The following is a 15,535-nucleotide window of genomic DNA, read 5'->3' as shown; positions in this document are numbered from 1 at the left end:
TTTCGATGCACTCGTAGTAGTAAAGGCTCTCCAGGTCAAATGCCCGGTTGGCTCTGCACTTCATGACGTGGACAGCTTGAAGGACTGCAGCCGCCCAGGTCTGCCCAGAATTGTCAGGGGTGTATATGGAGGTGTAAATACATACAGTTCATTATTCTTCAATGAAATTGAAATGGAAAAAAACGACATCCTGTTTAACTTGTTATTTTGTAAATAAATTATCAAGATTATAATCTAATGGCTATACAGAGTCGACAACACTCACCTGTAAGGTTATCATGCTGCCCAATCGTAGTCCAGGTGAATCCCAAAAACCCGTGAATGATTCTGGAGACGAAGTTCATTCCCCTCCAACGAGAGACACGTTGCTCGTTGCTGCTGAGCCAATCAGGCATTGGGGCGTCAGCGTCCATGTGCATGATGCTACTGTCATACTGGAGGATGGTTCTGTCATCTACACTCCACGACCCCATGAACTCTGGCAGACCTGCCACACCCTCTGACCCTATGTGATGTAGGTGGAGGACCTGGGCATCTGCATAACAACAGAACATGCAGAGAGAAAATGTCATTGTAAATATGTTAAGCAAAGATATGGTTACTGTGATTAATATAAAGAATGCATGTGCCATGTAAATGTCCTTAAATACACCCACCTGCATATGGTATGATATGGTATGGTATGATATGGTATGGTATGGTGTTACGCACGCCTCTATGAAGAGGGAACGCAACACCCTGCTACAATTAAACTCTCCGTGAAGTGAAAAAGGTATGGACTGTAGGTGCGAGTAAGAATGACAACAAGCAGAATGTGGTACCGTTTACAAGGACTTTATTCCTTTACACGGTAATATGGGGAAAAGGGGCTGGACGGAACCAAAGCAAAGAAAGTAAATCTCAAAGTCCCCCCCTCTCCTATCTTACCTGCCTACCCACTACTTACCTAATTTAGCACCACCTGGTGCCCTAACCAAAATACAGGGGGTGGTCCGCCCAGGTCTTACCTAGTGTGCCTAGACAGCGAATATGCTACGGGTATATTTATGCCCGTGGGCCTCTTGCCTAAGCACTCCCTAGGTGCCTTCCCCTTCCCCCCTGGGAACAAATGAAACAGAATATTAAACAATTTCACAAACAAAGAAACAAAGGACATCAAATAAGCTCTATCTGAGCAACAAACTCACAACACATACCAACTCTCAGCAATGAACTCCCAGCAAAATCAACCTCTATCAAAATATCTCTGCAATGACCTCACAGAAAATCTCTCGCAAATCTACCTACAGCAAAATGTCTAGCAAATCTACCTCCAGCAAAATCTCTCTCTCCTGAACAGAACACTGGCTTTTATATAGCTTCTGAAGGAATGAGTAATTGGAGACAGCTGAGTCTTGACGAGGGGGCGGGGTCAGCTCTCCAATTAGCCATGGAGTCGACCAATCAACTGCTTGAGGGATTTCAGGATGCCTTTTCCTGAAATAAACACATGCAAATGTACAAACTACAACACAAACTGGGGAACGTAACATATGGTATGATATGGTATGATATGGTATGGTATGATATGGAGTGGTATGATATGGAGTGGTATGGTATGATATGGTATGGTGAGGTATGGTATGATATGGTATGGTATGATGTGATATGGTATGGTATGATATGGTATGGTATGATATGGTATGATATGGTATGATATGGTATGGTATGATATGGAGTGGTATGGTATGGTATGATATGGTATGGTATGATGTGATATGGTATGATATGGAGTGGTATGGTATGATATGGAGTGGTATGATATGGTATGATATGGTATGGTATGATGTGATATGGTATGGTATGATATGGTATGATATGTAGTGGTATGGTATGGTATGGTATGATATGGTAGGGTATGGTCTGATATGGTATGGTGTGGTATGATATGATATGGTATGGTATGATATGGTATGATATGGTATGATATGGAGTGGTATGGTATGGTATGATATGGTATGGTATGGCTGCAAAGCAGAGCCCAAATCAAGATAAGCTTCATGTGAAGATGGATGTGTGCACCTTGAGTGTGAAGAGACGAGTTTCCATTCACACTTTTGTTACTGTGGGTTTGTTGACTAAGCCTCATTACCTTGTTGTACAACACACTGATTGGTCCCTTGCAAAGATTGCATCACAGACTCCGAGTAGCACGTCAGTTTTCCTCATACACGTACAGCAGACAGGTTCGACTAGTTAGGAATTTCCCCTTAATTTCTGTCAGGAATCATGATCACACTGTTGAACATAACAAATGGCACAGTGTTAATGGTTGAGACAAAAGACATTTCGATTTAAATTAAATAAAAAACTTTATGAATGCAAGGAGATGGAATGCCATTCCTCCCCTTTCTTTGAACATTGTATTGTTTTGAACCCTAAGTAGATTATGTAGGTTAATCATAACTCATCAGTCTTTGAAAAGTCTTTGAGTTGGGTCCTTTCAGGCCTCAGTAACTGATTGATGTACTCTAGAGCCCATGTCTTTGAGTTGGGTCCTTTCAGGCCTCAGTAACTGATTGATGTACTCTAGAGCCCATGTCTTTGAGTAGGGTCCTTTCAGGCCCCAGTAACTGATTGATGTACTCTAGAGCCCATGTCTTTGAGTTGGGTCCTTTCAGGCCTCAGTAACTGATTGATGTACTCTAGAGCCCATGTCTTTGAGTTGGGTCCTTTCAGGCCTCAGTAACTGATTGATGTACTCTAGAGCCCATGTCTTTGAGTTGGGTCCTTTCAGGCCTCAGTAACTGATTGATGTACTCTAGAGCCCATGTCTTTGAGTAGGGTCCTTTCAGGCCTCAGTAACTTATTGATGCACTCTAGAGCCCATGTCTTTGAGTAGGGTCCTTTCAGGCCTCAGTAACTTATTGATGCACTTTAGAGCCCATGTCTTTGAGTAGGGTCCTTTCAGGCCTCAGTAACTGATTGATGCACTCTAGAGCCCATGTCTTTGAGTAGGGTCCTTCCAGGCCTCAGTAACTGATTGATGTACTCTAGAGCCCATGTCTTTGAGTTGGGTCCTTTCAGGCCTCAGTAACTGATTGATGTACTCTAGAGCCCATGTCTTTGAGTAGGGTCCTTTCAGGCCTCAGTAACTTATTGATGCACTCTAGAGCCCATGTCTTTGAGTAGGGTCCTTTCAGGCCTCAGTAACTGATTGATGTACACTAGAGCCCATGTCTTTGAGTAGGGTCCTTTCAGGCCTCAGTAACTTATTGATGCACTTTAGAGCCCATGTCTTTGAGTAGGGTCCTTTCAGGCCTCAGTAACTTATTGATGCACTCTAGAGCCCATGTCTTTGAGTAGGGTCCTTTCAGGCCTCAGTAACTTATTGATGTACTCTAGAGCCCATGTCTTTGAGTAGGGTCCTTTCAGGCCTCAGTAACTGATTGATGTACTCTAGAGCCCATGTCTTTGAGTAGGGTCCTTTCAGGCCTCAGTAACTGATTGATGTACTCTAGAGCCCATGTCTTTGAGTAGGGTCCTTTCAGGCCTCAGTAACTGATTGATGTACTCTAGAGCCCATGTCTTTGAGTAGGGTCCTTTCAGGCCTCAGTAACTGATTGATGTACTCTAGAGCCCATGTCTTTGAGTAGGGTCCTTTCAGGCCTCAGTAACTGATTGATGTACTCTAGAGCCCATGTCTTTGAGTAGGGTCCTTTCAGGCCTCAGTAACTTATTGATGTACTCTAGAGCCCATGTCTTTGAGTAGGGTCCTTTCAGGCCTCGGTAACTGATTGATGTACTCTAGAGCCCATGTCTTTGAGTAGGGTCCTTTCAGGCCTCAGTAACTGATTGATGTACTCTAGAGCCCATGTCTTTGAGTAGGGTCCTTTCAGGCCTCAGTAACTGATTGATGTACTCTAGAGCCCATGTCTTTGAGTAGGGTCCTTTCAGGCCTCAGTAACTGATTGATGTACTCTAGAGCCCATGTCTTTGAGTAGGGTCCTTTCAGGCCTCAGTAACTGATTGATGTACTCTAGAGCCCATGTCTTTGAGTAGGGTCCTTTCAGGCCTCAGTAACTGATTGATGTACTCTAGAGCCCATGTCTTTGAGTAGGGTCCTTTCAGGCCTCAGTAACTTATTGATGTACTCTAGAGCCCATGTCTTTGAGTAGGGTCCTTTCAGGCCTCGGTAACTTATTGATGTACTCTAGAGCCCATGTCTTTGAGTAGGGTCCTTTCAGGCCTCAGTAACTGATTGATGTACTCTAGAGCCCATGTCTTTGAGTAGGGTCCTTTCAGGCCTCAGTAACTGATTGATGTACTCTAAAGCCCATGTCTTTGAGTAGGGTCCTTTCAGACCTCAGTAACTTATTGAAGGATTGTAGTCGTCCAAACGCAACGGTAGAAGTTGTAATGTGTCTGTCTGAGTCAATGAGTACATTTCAGACTCCTGCTGCTTCAGTCACGCTGGCTGAACTTGGGATAGATACCAGCCTTCAGAACACAATGGACGGACAGGCATATGGGAGAGATGGAACAAAAGGAAAAGCCTGGATAGAGGGCAAAAAAAGAAAGGATGACGACCTGGGTCAGAAGGAAATGTTGGTGATGGTGAAGGAAGGATGTGCAGTGAAGGAGGGATCAGCGAAGGTGAAGATGGAGGAGAGAGGTCACTGGGGCAGCAAGACGGAATTTATTCTGGCCGTAGCAGGGAACGTGGTGGGACTAGGTAACGTGTGGAGGTTCCCCTACCTCTGCTACAAAAATGGTGGAGGTGAGTCCATGAAGGAGAGGGTGCCATTGTTATTCAAATGATGATCAGCTGATCAAATTAGGCAACTTAGATCATTTAAACCCCTGTATCATACAGTATGTTTGATACAGTACCGTTCGTACAGACCAGGTATAGAGATCACAAAGCCAAGGTATGGAAGCATGGCATTTCTCTTCTTGTTTCTATAAGGTACTTTATAGTAGCTATATAGTAGCTATCATTTTGTTCTCATGTAGTGATCTGGTGGTGTGTATTTGTCAGGGGCGTTCCTGGTGCCGTACCTGGTGTTTGTGATGACCTGCGGGGTGCCCTTGTTCCTACTGGAGACGGCCATGGGACAGTACACTCAGGAGGGGGGCATCACCTGCTGGAAGAGGCTGTGCCCATTGGCCGAGGGTGAGCACCATGGCAACACGATGACACCCCCACCCACTGAGGAGTCACAGAAACAGGGCTGTAGACAGGACAGGCAGAAGAACATAGGAATAGATGATGCTCAAACTATTTCAATTCATCTGAATTGGACTCCTAAATAAGTTGACACAAACTCCTGACGACAAATGAAAGGAATCCATGGCCGTTCTAGGAGGCCGAAAACACTGACACCTATGGCCTCGGTGCCACTGGATAAGAATGACATGAAGAGTTTCATTTGTGAATACAGAGGGGTTAATATGTAAGCAGGCTGGAGGCACAACAAGTGCCAAGCCTGGGGACACTTTCTCACAGATCAAAGGTAAATGCTTCTGTCATTTACATATACATTTTTCATTTGAGTCAGATGCTCTAATCTAGAGCAACGTATAATTAGTTCAATCAGCGTAAGGTGGCTAGGTGAGACAAACACATATCACAGTAATAGTAAGTACATGTTTTCATTCAGTAGAGCAGCTATCAGCAAAGTCAGTGCTAGAAGGAAAAGACAAGTGTTAGAGCAGGAAAGGTTTTATTACATTTTGTTAGAGGGAGAGGGGAGTAATAGTTCCTTTTTGTAATCAAGTAATCAAGTTCCTTTTTGAAGAGATGGAAGATGAGTGGGAACTGTTTGTCTGAGCCTTGTTCCCCAACCTTTGGCAGAAAGAAAGTGTGGTAATTCACTCTTGATAAAGTTAGGGTTAGTGTAACACCTGTCCATTAAGGACCATGTGAAAATCATCTGGTTATGTAGTCTGTCAATGTGTCTCCCTCTCAGGTATCGGCTATGCAGGGCAGTTGATCCTCCTCTACAGCTGTATGTGTTACATCATCATTTTGGCCTGGGCTCTGTTCTACCTGGTCTTCTCCTTCAGCGCTCAGCTCCCCTGGGCAAGCTGCACCAACCCCTGGAACACTGGTAGGTACCCTGGGCCGGCTACACCAATCCCTGGAACACTGGTATGTACCCTGGGCCGGCTGCACCAACCCCTGGAAGACTGGTATGTACCCTGGGCCGGCTACACCAACCCCTGAAACGCTGGTAGGTACCCTGGGCCGGCTGCACCAGCCCCTGGAACGCTGGTAGGTACCCTGGGCCGGGTGCACCAGCCCCTGGAACGCTGGTAGGTACCCTGGGCCGGCTGCACCAGCCCCTGGAACGCTGGTAGGTACCCTGGGCCGGCTGCACCAGCCCCTGGAACGCTGGTAGGTACCCTGGGCCGGCTGCACCAGCCCCTGGAATGCTGGTAGGTACCTGGGCCGGCTGCACCAGCCCCTGGAACGCTGGTAGGTACGCTGGGCCGGCTGGACCATTGGTACGTAGTACTCCAACTCTCCTCCAGGTGAATTTCACTCACGTTTTTGGTATGTATTTTAACTAACTTTCCCCAGGTCATTGCTGTAAATGAGAATGTATTCTCAGTCAACTCACCTGGTAAAATAGTAATTATAACATAAAGGGTGTTCTTTACCATAAGAATTGTTAGAGCAAGTTTTAGTTGTAAACATTATGTTCTCGGGAGCACGTGATGCCGCGGAGCTGAGCAGACGTTGACAAACCGAGCTCTTCAAAGTTATTCTATTTTTACCTAAATAACAACGTTGAAACAATATTCTAACATCGGCTGATAAATTGTCAAGTACTTACCTTCCCAAAGAGCCATGGACCTCCGACCGAGAGGCAAGAAGGACGTCCAAAACGTTGTTGATTCCCAAGATAACGATAACGCTACAGCTAGCAAGATTAGCATTAGCCCTCAGACGACAGTTCCAGACTGTTGCTCTCAGCAGCCTCTTGCGAGCCTGCCGACATGCTGGTTACTCTCCTCCGGGAAATTCAGGATGGTAACAGAGGTCTTTCTCTGAAAATTGATAAGAAATCGGCTGAACTCCATTCTTCCATTGACGACCTGAAATCCTCCATGAATGATCTCCTTTTGAGAACGACTGAGGCAGAGTTGCGCATTATAGCACAGTTGAAGATACCATCTAGACATGACCAGGTCTTGACACAACTGCAAAAGGACAATGCCTACCTCAAAAACAAAGTAGATCAGATGGAGAATCAGAGTAGACGTAGTAATATCCGTGTGGTGGGATTGAAAGAGGACAGCGAGGGCCGTGACCCAGTCCGTTTCTTCACTCAATGGATCCCGGAGGTCCTAGGCATAATCAACTTCACCAAGCCGCTGGAAATCGAACGCGCCCACAGAGCATCAGCGCCGAAACCCCGGCCAGATGAGCCCCCACGAGCCGTCCTGATGAGGTTCCTCCGTTTCCAAGACAGAGCGAAGATACTGCAACTCGCAAGAGCCAAAGGGGACATCACCATCGATGGAAAGAGGGTCAGCCTTTTCCCAGATATGAGCGCGGTTCTCGCCAGACGTCGCAAGCAGTTCAGACCTGCCGCCGAAGCACTGAAGGAGAAGAACATCACCGGCTACCTCATCCACCCTGCGCGGATGAAAGTTCAGTACAAAGGCCGAAGCCATCTCTTCAACACACCGGGAGAAGTGCACACTTTTCTCAAAGAACTGAGCCAGGACGGTCTCTCTGGAGGATAAGATGCAACGTCTGAGCCAGGACGGTCTCTCTGGGGGATAAAATGCAGTTCGTTTGTTTTCTTTTATCCGGATTGAACTGCTGGTATTACCCGGTCACTATAATTGATTTGTACATTTTCAACTAACCGTATATCTATTCACAATGTTTGTTTTCAATTTAGAGAGCTCACAGGTTTTAGTTTACGCCAAGGTTTAGCTAGTAAGAGCAAGATGGAAAGCGAGCAGCAACGTATCTCTACAAGTGTATTCATGTTTGATTGTTGGGATTGTTGTTCTAGTCTGACAATCGGGGTGGGTGGGATTTATTATTTTTTTCTTCCTTTTTTCTATGTTTATTGTTTCCTTCCTAAAGAGACACACAGGTCACTTTTGTGCTCAAACCAAAGTTGAAACATTTCCTAATTATCTGCATATGATAGATTTCTATTCAGTTACATATTTGAAACCCAACCTATGCTTAATCCACTAAAATATGTCACATTCAACGCAAAAGGTCTTAACAGCCCGCTTAAAAGGAAAAGAGTCTATACATACCTTAAGAAATTAAAGGCTGACATTGTGTTTTTACAAGAAACATCTTACAGCCAGTGAACACAAGAAATTGAAGAGGGAATGGGTAGGACAAGTTTTTGCATCCTATTTTAACTCCAAAGCAAGAGGGACTGCAATTTTGATAAGTAGACACATCCCCTTCTGCGTCAACAACACCATCTCTGATCCCTCTGGCAGGTTTGTTATGGTGCAGGGGCATATGTTTTCAGAGTCTTGGACCCTATTGAATATTTATGCTCCTAACTTCGATGACCATTTGTTTATTCAGAATGTCTTCCTTCAGGTCGCTCAAGCACCAGCAGGATGGCTACTGGTTGGAGGAGATTTTAATTTTTGCTTAGATACAGTTCTTGATAGTTTCTTCTGATAAACCCTCACTTCTTACCAAAGCCGGCAAGCTCACAATGTCATTCATGAAAGATCTCAATTTACTAGACATCTGGAGACAGTTGCACCCACAGGATAGGGACTACTCTTTTTATTCACACCCACACAAGACACACACACACATAGATAACTTTTTACTTTCGACACAACTGTTTCATAGAGTGTTAGATGTCGAGTATCTCCCCAGATTGCTTAGTGACCATTCTTCTCTGGTATTATCAATCTCCATTCCTACCAAGGTAAATGGAGCATATAGATGGAGACTAAATTCTACACTCCTAAAGCAACCTGAATTTTGTGCATTCATCAAAGAGCAGATCAATATTTTTACTTTGACAAACAAACCCTCTGCTCCTGACAGCTTCATTCTTTGGGACACATATCAAGCTGAGATGGCCATCACTCAATCAAAACAGTGTTATTACGAGCTTGGAGAGAAAGCTCACAAAGTATTGGCATGGCAACTGAAAGCAGAGGAAAGTAAGAGGACAATTAATGCCATAGAAACTCTTACTAAAGAGATATCTTTCGACCCTAGCGATGATCTATCAGAGATCGACTCCTTTCTCTCCTCTCTCAACCTCCCATGCCTGTCAGGGGAAGACAGCGAGCGCCTGAGTGAACATTTCTCAGTTCCTGAATTGTTGGAGGCCATTAAATCCTTACCGTCTAATAAATCTCCTGGGGAGGATGGCTTCCCTCCAGAGTTCTATAAAGAATTTAGGGAGCTGTTGGTCCTCTACCTTATGGAGGTACTTAAAAAAGCCAGAGAAGACAACTGCTTTCCAGAGTCCTCTCTCAAGCAGTGATTACTGTAATCCACAAGAAAGGGAAAAACCTGCTAAAGTGCGCCTCCTATAGACCAATCTCTCTCCTTAACACAGATTGTAAACTGGTCACCAAGATGCTATCTAAGAGACTGGAGTCTTGTCTTCCCCTGTTGGTCAACCCAGATCAGACTGGCTTCATAATTAATAGATTGTCCTCCAATAATCTCAAAAGGTTTTTTGATATAATTCACCTTGCTAACAAAAACAAAATACCTAGTGTCACAGTCTCCCTCGATGCTGAAAAGGCCTTTGATAGGGTTGAATGGCCATACCTCTTTCGCGTCTTGGAAAAGTTTGGTTTGGGTACCGTGTTTGTAAATTTGATAAAATCACTCTACAAATCCTAAAGCTAGGATTGCTACCAATGGGATTACTTCCTCCTCTTTCCCTCTTTATAGGGGGAACAGACAAGGTTGCCCAATTAGCCCCCACCTCTTTGCCCTCGCTATCGAACCATTGGCTGAGGCTATAAGAACGTGCCCTGACATACATGGCTTTGAGGTGGGCCCCCATACCCATAAATTATCACTCTTTGCGGACGACCGTATCTTATTTCTAACAAACCAAGAACACTCCCTCTCTCACTTGCAGATACTACTACAGTGTTATAGTTCTTTCTCTGGATATAAGGTCCATTTTGATAAAAGCGAAATCTTACCGTTGTCTGTCTTTGACCATCATACCATCAAGCACAAGTTTCCTTTTAGATGGTTGCCTATGGACTTCACATATTTGGGCATAATGGTGGATGGTAATCTGAACAACCTCTATAAACTCAATCTGGCCAGTTTGTTGCAAAAGGTGGAGGTTGACCTTTGTAAATGGATGGACTTACCTCTCACTCTACTGGGTAGAATCAATGTAATTAAAATGAATGTCCTGCCCAGGCTTCTATATCTGTTTCAATCTCTCCCTATCCCTGTTCCCGCAGCATTTTTTTCCTCTCTCGACAAGCTGACCAGACGGTTTATCTGGCAGGGCAAAACCCCTAGGGTTGGCCTGGATAAACTGACCCTTGATTACAGTCAAGGGGGCTTAAACCTCCCCAATTTTAGAATGTACTACTGGGCTGCACAGTCTAGGTTTCTGGCTCAGAGGTTTGACAATGGTCCCTCTCCCTCATGGTTGAACATTGAAAAGCTTGAGGTAAATGATGACACTGGGGCATAATTGTTTTACAAATGGGACAGAAAATCTATAAAAACCATCACAGACAACCCTTTAATCATAGATTCTGTCCTGGCATGGTGCAAACTGCATGAGCTGTTCGGACGAGGGGGATTCCTTTCCCCTAAAACCCCTATATGGAACAATAGATTGATCCCTATGTTTTTCCAGAATAGTAACTTTAGACCATGGTCTGATAAGGGGATCACACTTCTGGAACATTGTTACGAGGAGGGAGTTCTTATGTCTTTTGATCAGCTGAAACAGAAATACCACTTGCCTAACAGGGACTTCTTTAGCTACCTACAACTACGAAACTTTATTAGGGTGACTCTCAAGGGACAATGGAACCTACCTAAGATGTCACTTATTGAACAACTCTGCCACGCAGACCAACCACTGTTCAAGACCATTTCCCATATATACGATGCTCTTATGTCAGGACTAACACTGCCTGGGCTAGATAAACCCCGACTTAGATGGGAGAAAGATCTGGGTATTGATCTTGATGAGGATCTATGGAGTGACCTATGCAGGGATGGTGTTACATCCACATTGAACTCCAGATACAGACTGATCCAGTTTAATTTCCTCCATCAGCTCTATATCACCCCATCTAGACTGCACAAGTTCAACCCAGATATCTCCTCCCTATGTTTTAGATGTGGCTCAGATGAAGGAACATTCCTCCATTCCACTTGGCAGTGTTCAAAACTACACGGTTTCTGGCAGGGGGTATGCGATACCATATCCTCAATTCACGGGGTCGCAACTTTACTAACACCAATCTTAGGCAAAGCCATACTATAAAGCTAACAGAAATATTGCTAGCGATTGCCAAGAAATGTATTGCCTTGAAATGGAAATTGGATTCCTCCCTGCCAGTTGCAATGTGGCTATCGGAAGTTAATAGTTGTATCCCTTTGGAGAAAATCACTTACTGCTTGAGGAATAAGTTAAAGACATTTTACAGAATTTGGCAACCTTTTATTGACTATATGGAGAATCTCCCCCCACATCTCATTGATTGAATCTATATATAATCCTCACATAATGTTTCACACGTAATGTAGAATATGTAGCCTACGGCAGGTGATCCAATGTCTCGTTGTTATTTTTTTTCTTATTGTATGTTTGTTTATATAATAATAATACATTTTTAAAAATGGTTACGCTCGTCTGTTACTGTCACTTTGTCCTATCGTTGTCTAATATCTTTTCACTTTTGTTTTGAATGTTCTTAATTGGAAAATGCAAAAATCTCTTCCCCATTAGATGACTGTGTTGACTTCTCCTCTCAAAAGCGTACTTTCAATTGGACTGGACAGATGAACTCAACCTCTGCAGCCACTGAATTCTGGGAGTAAGTTTACGGATTCAACATACCTTGATCTTCCAGTTGGCCACAACATAAAAGACAATGTCAGTTTGTCTATATTCTCCACAAGTCTCTTTCTCTAGGCGTCGTGTGCTGGTCATCTGGGGGGTATAGGGGAGGTGGGCAGTGGGAGTTGCTGCTGTTTCTCACCCAACTCTCTGTCTCATCCCCTCTCTGTCTCTCCTCTCTCTGTTTCTCACCCCCTCTCTGTGACACTCCTCTCTCTGTCTCTCCTCTCTCCGTTTCTCACCCTCTCTCTGTCCCTCCTCTCTCTGTCTCTCCTCTCTCTGTTTCTCACCCCCTCTCTGTGACACTCCTCTCTCTGTCTCTCCTCTCTCCGTTTCTCACCCCCTCTCTGTCCCTCCTCTCTCTGTCTCTCCTCTCTCTGTTTCTCACCCATCTCTTTGTCTCACCCCCTCTCTGTCCCTCCTCTCTCTGTCTCTCCTCTCTCTGTTTCTCACCCATCTCTCTGTCTCACCCCCTCTCTGTTTCTCCTCTCTCTGTCTCCCCTCTCTCTGTCTCACCCCCTCTCTGTCCCTCCTCTCTGTTTTTCCTCTCTCTGTCTCACGCCTCTCTGTCTCTCCTCTCTCTGTTTCTCACCCATCTCTCTGTCCCTCCTCTCTCTCTCTCCTCTCTCTGTTTCTCACCCATCTCTCTGTCCCTCCCCTCTCTCTCTCCCCTCTCTGTTTCTCACCCATCTCTCTGTCTCACCCCCTCTCTGTCCCTCCTCTCTCTCTCTCCTCTCTCTGTTTCTCACCCATCTCTCTGTCCCTCCCCTCTCTCTCTCCTCTCTCTGTTTCTCACCCATCTCTTTGTCTCACCTCCTCTCTCTGTCTCACCCTCTCTCTGTCCCTCCTCTCTCTGTCTCTCCTCTCTCTCTGTCTCACCCCCTCTCTGTCTTTCCTCTTTCTGTCTCTCCTCTCTCTGTTTCTCACCCATCTCTCTGTCCCTCCTCTCTCTGTCTCACCCCTCTCTGTTCCTCCACTCTCTGTCTCTCCTCTCTCTGTCTCACACCCTCTCTGTCTCACCCCCTCTCTGTCTCTCCTCTCTTTGTTTCTCACCCATCTCTCTGTCCGTCCTCTCTCTGTCTCCCCTCTCTCTGTTTCTCACCCATCTCTCTCTCACCTACTCTGTCTCTCCTCTCTCTGTCTCACCCCTCTCTGTTTCTCACGCATCTCTCTCTCACCCCCTCTCTGTCCCTCCTCTCTCTGTGTCACCCTCTCTCTGTCCCTCCTCTCTCTGTCTCTCCACTCTCTCTGTCTCACCCCCTCTCTGTCCCTCCTCTCTCTGTCTCTCCTCTCTCTGTTTCACCCCTCTCTGTTTCTCAATCATCTCTCTGTCTCACCCCCTCTCTGTCCCTCCTCTCTCTGTGTCACCCTCTCTCTGTCACTCCTCTCTCTGTCTCTCCTCTCTCTGTCTCTCCACTCTCTCTGTCTCACCTTCTCTCTGTCCCTCCTCTCTCTGTTTCTCACCCATCTCTCTGTCCCTCCTCTCTCTCCCCTCTCTCTGTTTCTCACCTATCTCTCTGTCCCTCCTCTCTCTGTCTCTCCTCTCTCTGTTTCTCACTCATCTCTCCATCTCACCCCCTCTCTGTCCCTCCTCTCTCTGTCTCACCCCCTCTCTGTCCCTCCTCTCGATGTATCTCCTCTCTCTGTTTCTCACCCATCTCTCTGTCCCTCCTCTCTCTGTCTCACCCCCTCTCTGTCCCTCCTCTCCCTGTCTCTCCTCTCTCTGTCTCACCCCCTCTCTGTCCCTCTTCTCTCTGTCCCTCCTTTCCCTGTCTCACCCCCTCTCTGTCCCTCCTCTCTCTGTCTCTCCTCTCTCTGTTTCTCACCCATCTCTCTGTCCCTCCTCTCTCTGTCTCCCCTCTCTCTGTTTCTCACCTATCTCTCTCTCACCTACTCTGTCCCTCCTCTCTCTGTCTCACCCCCTGTCTGTCCCTCCTCTCTCTGTCCCTTCTCTCTCTGTCTCTCCTCTCTCTGTCTCACCCCCGCTCTGTCCCTCCTCTCTCTGTCCCTCCTCTTTCTGTCTCACCCCCTCTCTGTCCCTCCTCTCTCTGTCTCTCCTCTCTCTGTTTCTCACCCATCTCTCTCTCACCTACTCTGTCCCTCCTCTCTCTGTTTCGCCTCTCCCTGTCCCTCCTCTCTCTGTCTCACCCTCTCTCTGTCCCTCCTCTCTCTGTTTCTCCTCTCTTTGTTTCTCCCCCCTCTCTGTCTCTCTCCCCCCTCTCTGTTCTTCCCCTCTCTGTTTCTCCCCCTCTCTGTTTCTCCTCTCTGTTTCTCCCCCTCTCTGTTTCTCCCCTCTGTTTCTCCCCCTCTCTGTTTCTCCCCCCTCTCTGTTTCTCCTCTCTCTGTCTCTCCCCTCTCTGTCCCTCCTCTCTCTGTTTCTCCCCTCTCTGTCACCCCCTCTCTGTCCCTCCTCTCTCTGTTTCTCCTCTCTCTGTTTCTCCCCTCTCTGTCTCACCCCCTCTCTGTCCCTCCTCTCTCTGTCCCTCCTCTCTCTGTCCCTCCTCTCTCTGTTTCTCCCCTCTCTGTCCCTCCTCTCTCTGTTTCTCTCCCTCCTCTCTGTTTCTCCTCTCTCTGTTTTTTCTCCTCTCTCCTCCTATGTCTGTCTCTCCCCTCTCTCTGTCTCTCCCCCCTCTGCTTCTCTCCTATATCTTTCTCTCCCCTCTGTGTCTCTCCCCTCTGTGTCCCCTCTCTGTTTCTCTCCCCTCTCTGCTTCTCTCCTATCTCTGCTTCTCTCCCCTCTCTGCTTCTCTCCTATCTCTGTCTCTCACCTCTGTGTCTCTCCCCTCTCTCTGTCTCTCCCCTCTCTCTGTCTCTCCCCTCTCTGTCACTCCCCTGTATCTCTCCCCTCTCTGTCACTCCCCTGTATCTCTCCCCTCTGTGTCTCTCCCCTTTCTCTGTCTCTCTCCTATCTCTGTCTCTCCCCTCTCTGTCTCTCCCCTCTCTGTCTCTCACCTCTGTGTCTCTCCCCTCACTCTGTCTCTCTCCTCTCTCTCTGTCTCTCTCCTCTATCTCTGTCTCTCACCTCTGTGTCTCTCCCCTCTCTCTGTCTCTCTCCTCTCTCTCTGTCTCTCTCCTATCTCTGTCTCTCCCCTCTCTGTCTCTCCCCTCTCTGTCTCTCACCTCTGTGTCTCTCCCCTCTCTCTGTCTCTCTCCTCTCTCTCTGTCTCTCTCCTCTATCTCTGTCTCTCCCCTCTGTGTCTCTCCCCTGTATCTCTCCCCGCTGTGTCTCTCCCCTCTCTCGGTCTCTCTCCTCTCTCTGTCTCTCCCCTCTCTGTCTCTCCCTCTCTCTGTTTCTCCCCTCTCTCTGTTTCTCCCCTCTCTCTGTCTCTCCCCTCTCTCTGTCTCTCCCCTTTCTGTCTCTCCCCTCTCTCTGTCTCTCCCCTCTCTCTGTCTCTCCCCTTTCTGTTTCTCCCCTCTCTCTGTTTCTCCCCTCTCTCTGTTTCTCCCCTCTCTCTGTCTCTCCCCTCTCTCTGTCT

The 15,535-nt window shown here is 46.6% G+C and overlaps 1 protein-coding gene across 1 annotated transcript in view; it reads left to right on the top strand.

The window, feature by feature from the left end:
* The first annotated feature begins 4,361 nt into the window (after nucleotides 1–4,361).
* Nucleotides 4,362–15,535, top strand: part of LOC115136599 (sodium- and chloride-dependent GABA transporter 2-like) — a 35,920-nt gene continuing 24,746 nt past the window's right edge. The window contains exons 1-4 of the mRNA XM_065024291.1: nucleotides 4,362–4,759; nucleotides 5,021–5,155; nucleotides 5,952–6,092; nucleotides 11,949–12,036. Coding sequence (XP_064880363.1) covers nucleotides 4,399–4,759; nucleotides 5,021–5,155; nucleotides 5,952–6,092; nucleotides 11,949–12,036 — 725 coding nt within the window. The 5' untranslated portion in view covers nucleotides 4,362–4,398. The remainder of the gene's footprint in view (nucleotides 4,760–5,020; nucleotides 5,156–5,951; nucleotides 6,093–11,948; nucleotides 12,037–15,535) is intronic.

The sequence above is a fragment of the Oncorhynchus nerka genome, linkage group LG11 (assembly GCF_034236695.1).
Source record: "Oncorhynchus nerka isolate Pitt River linkage group LG11, Oner_Uvic_2.0, whole genome shotgun sequence".
NCBI classification, from domain to species: Eukaryota; Metazoa; Chordata; class Actinopteri; order Salmoniformes; family Salmonidae; genus Oncorhynchus; species Oncorhynchus nerka.
Note: the sequence above shows the minus strand (reverse complement) of the source record. Positions and strands in the feature narration are given on the sequence as shown.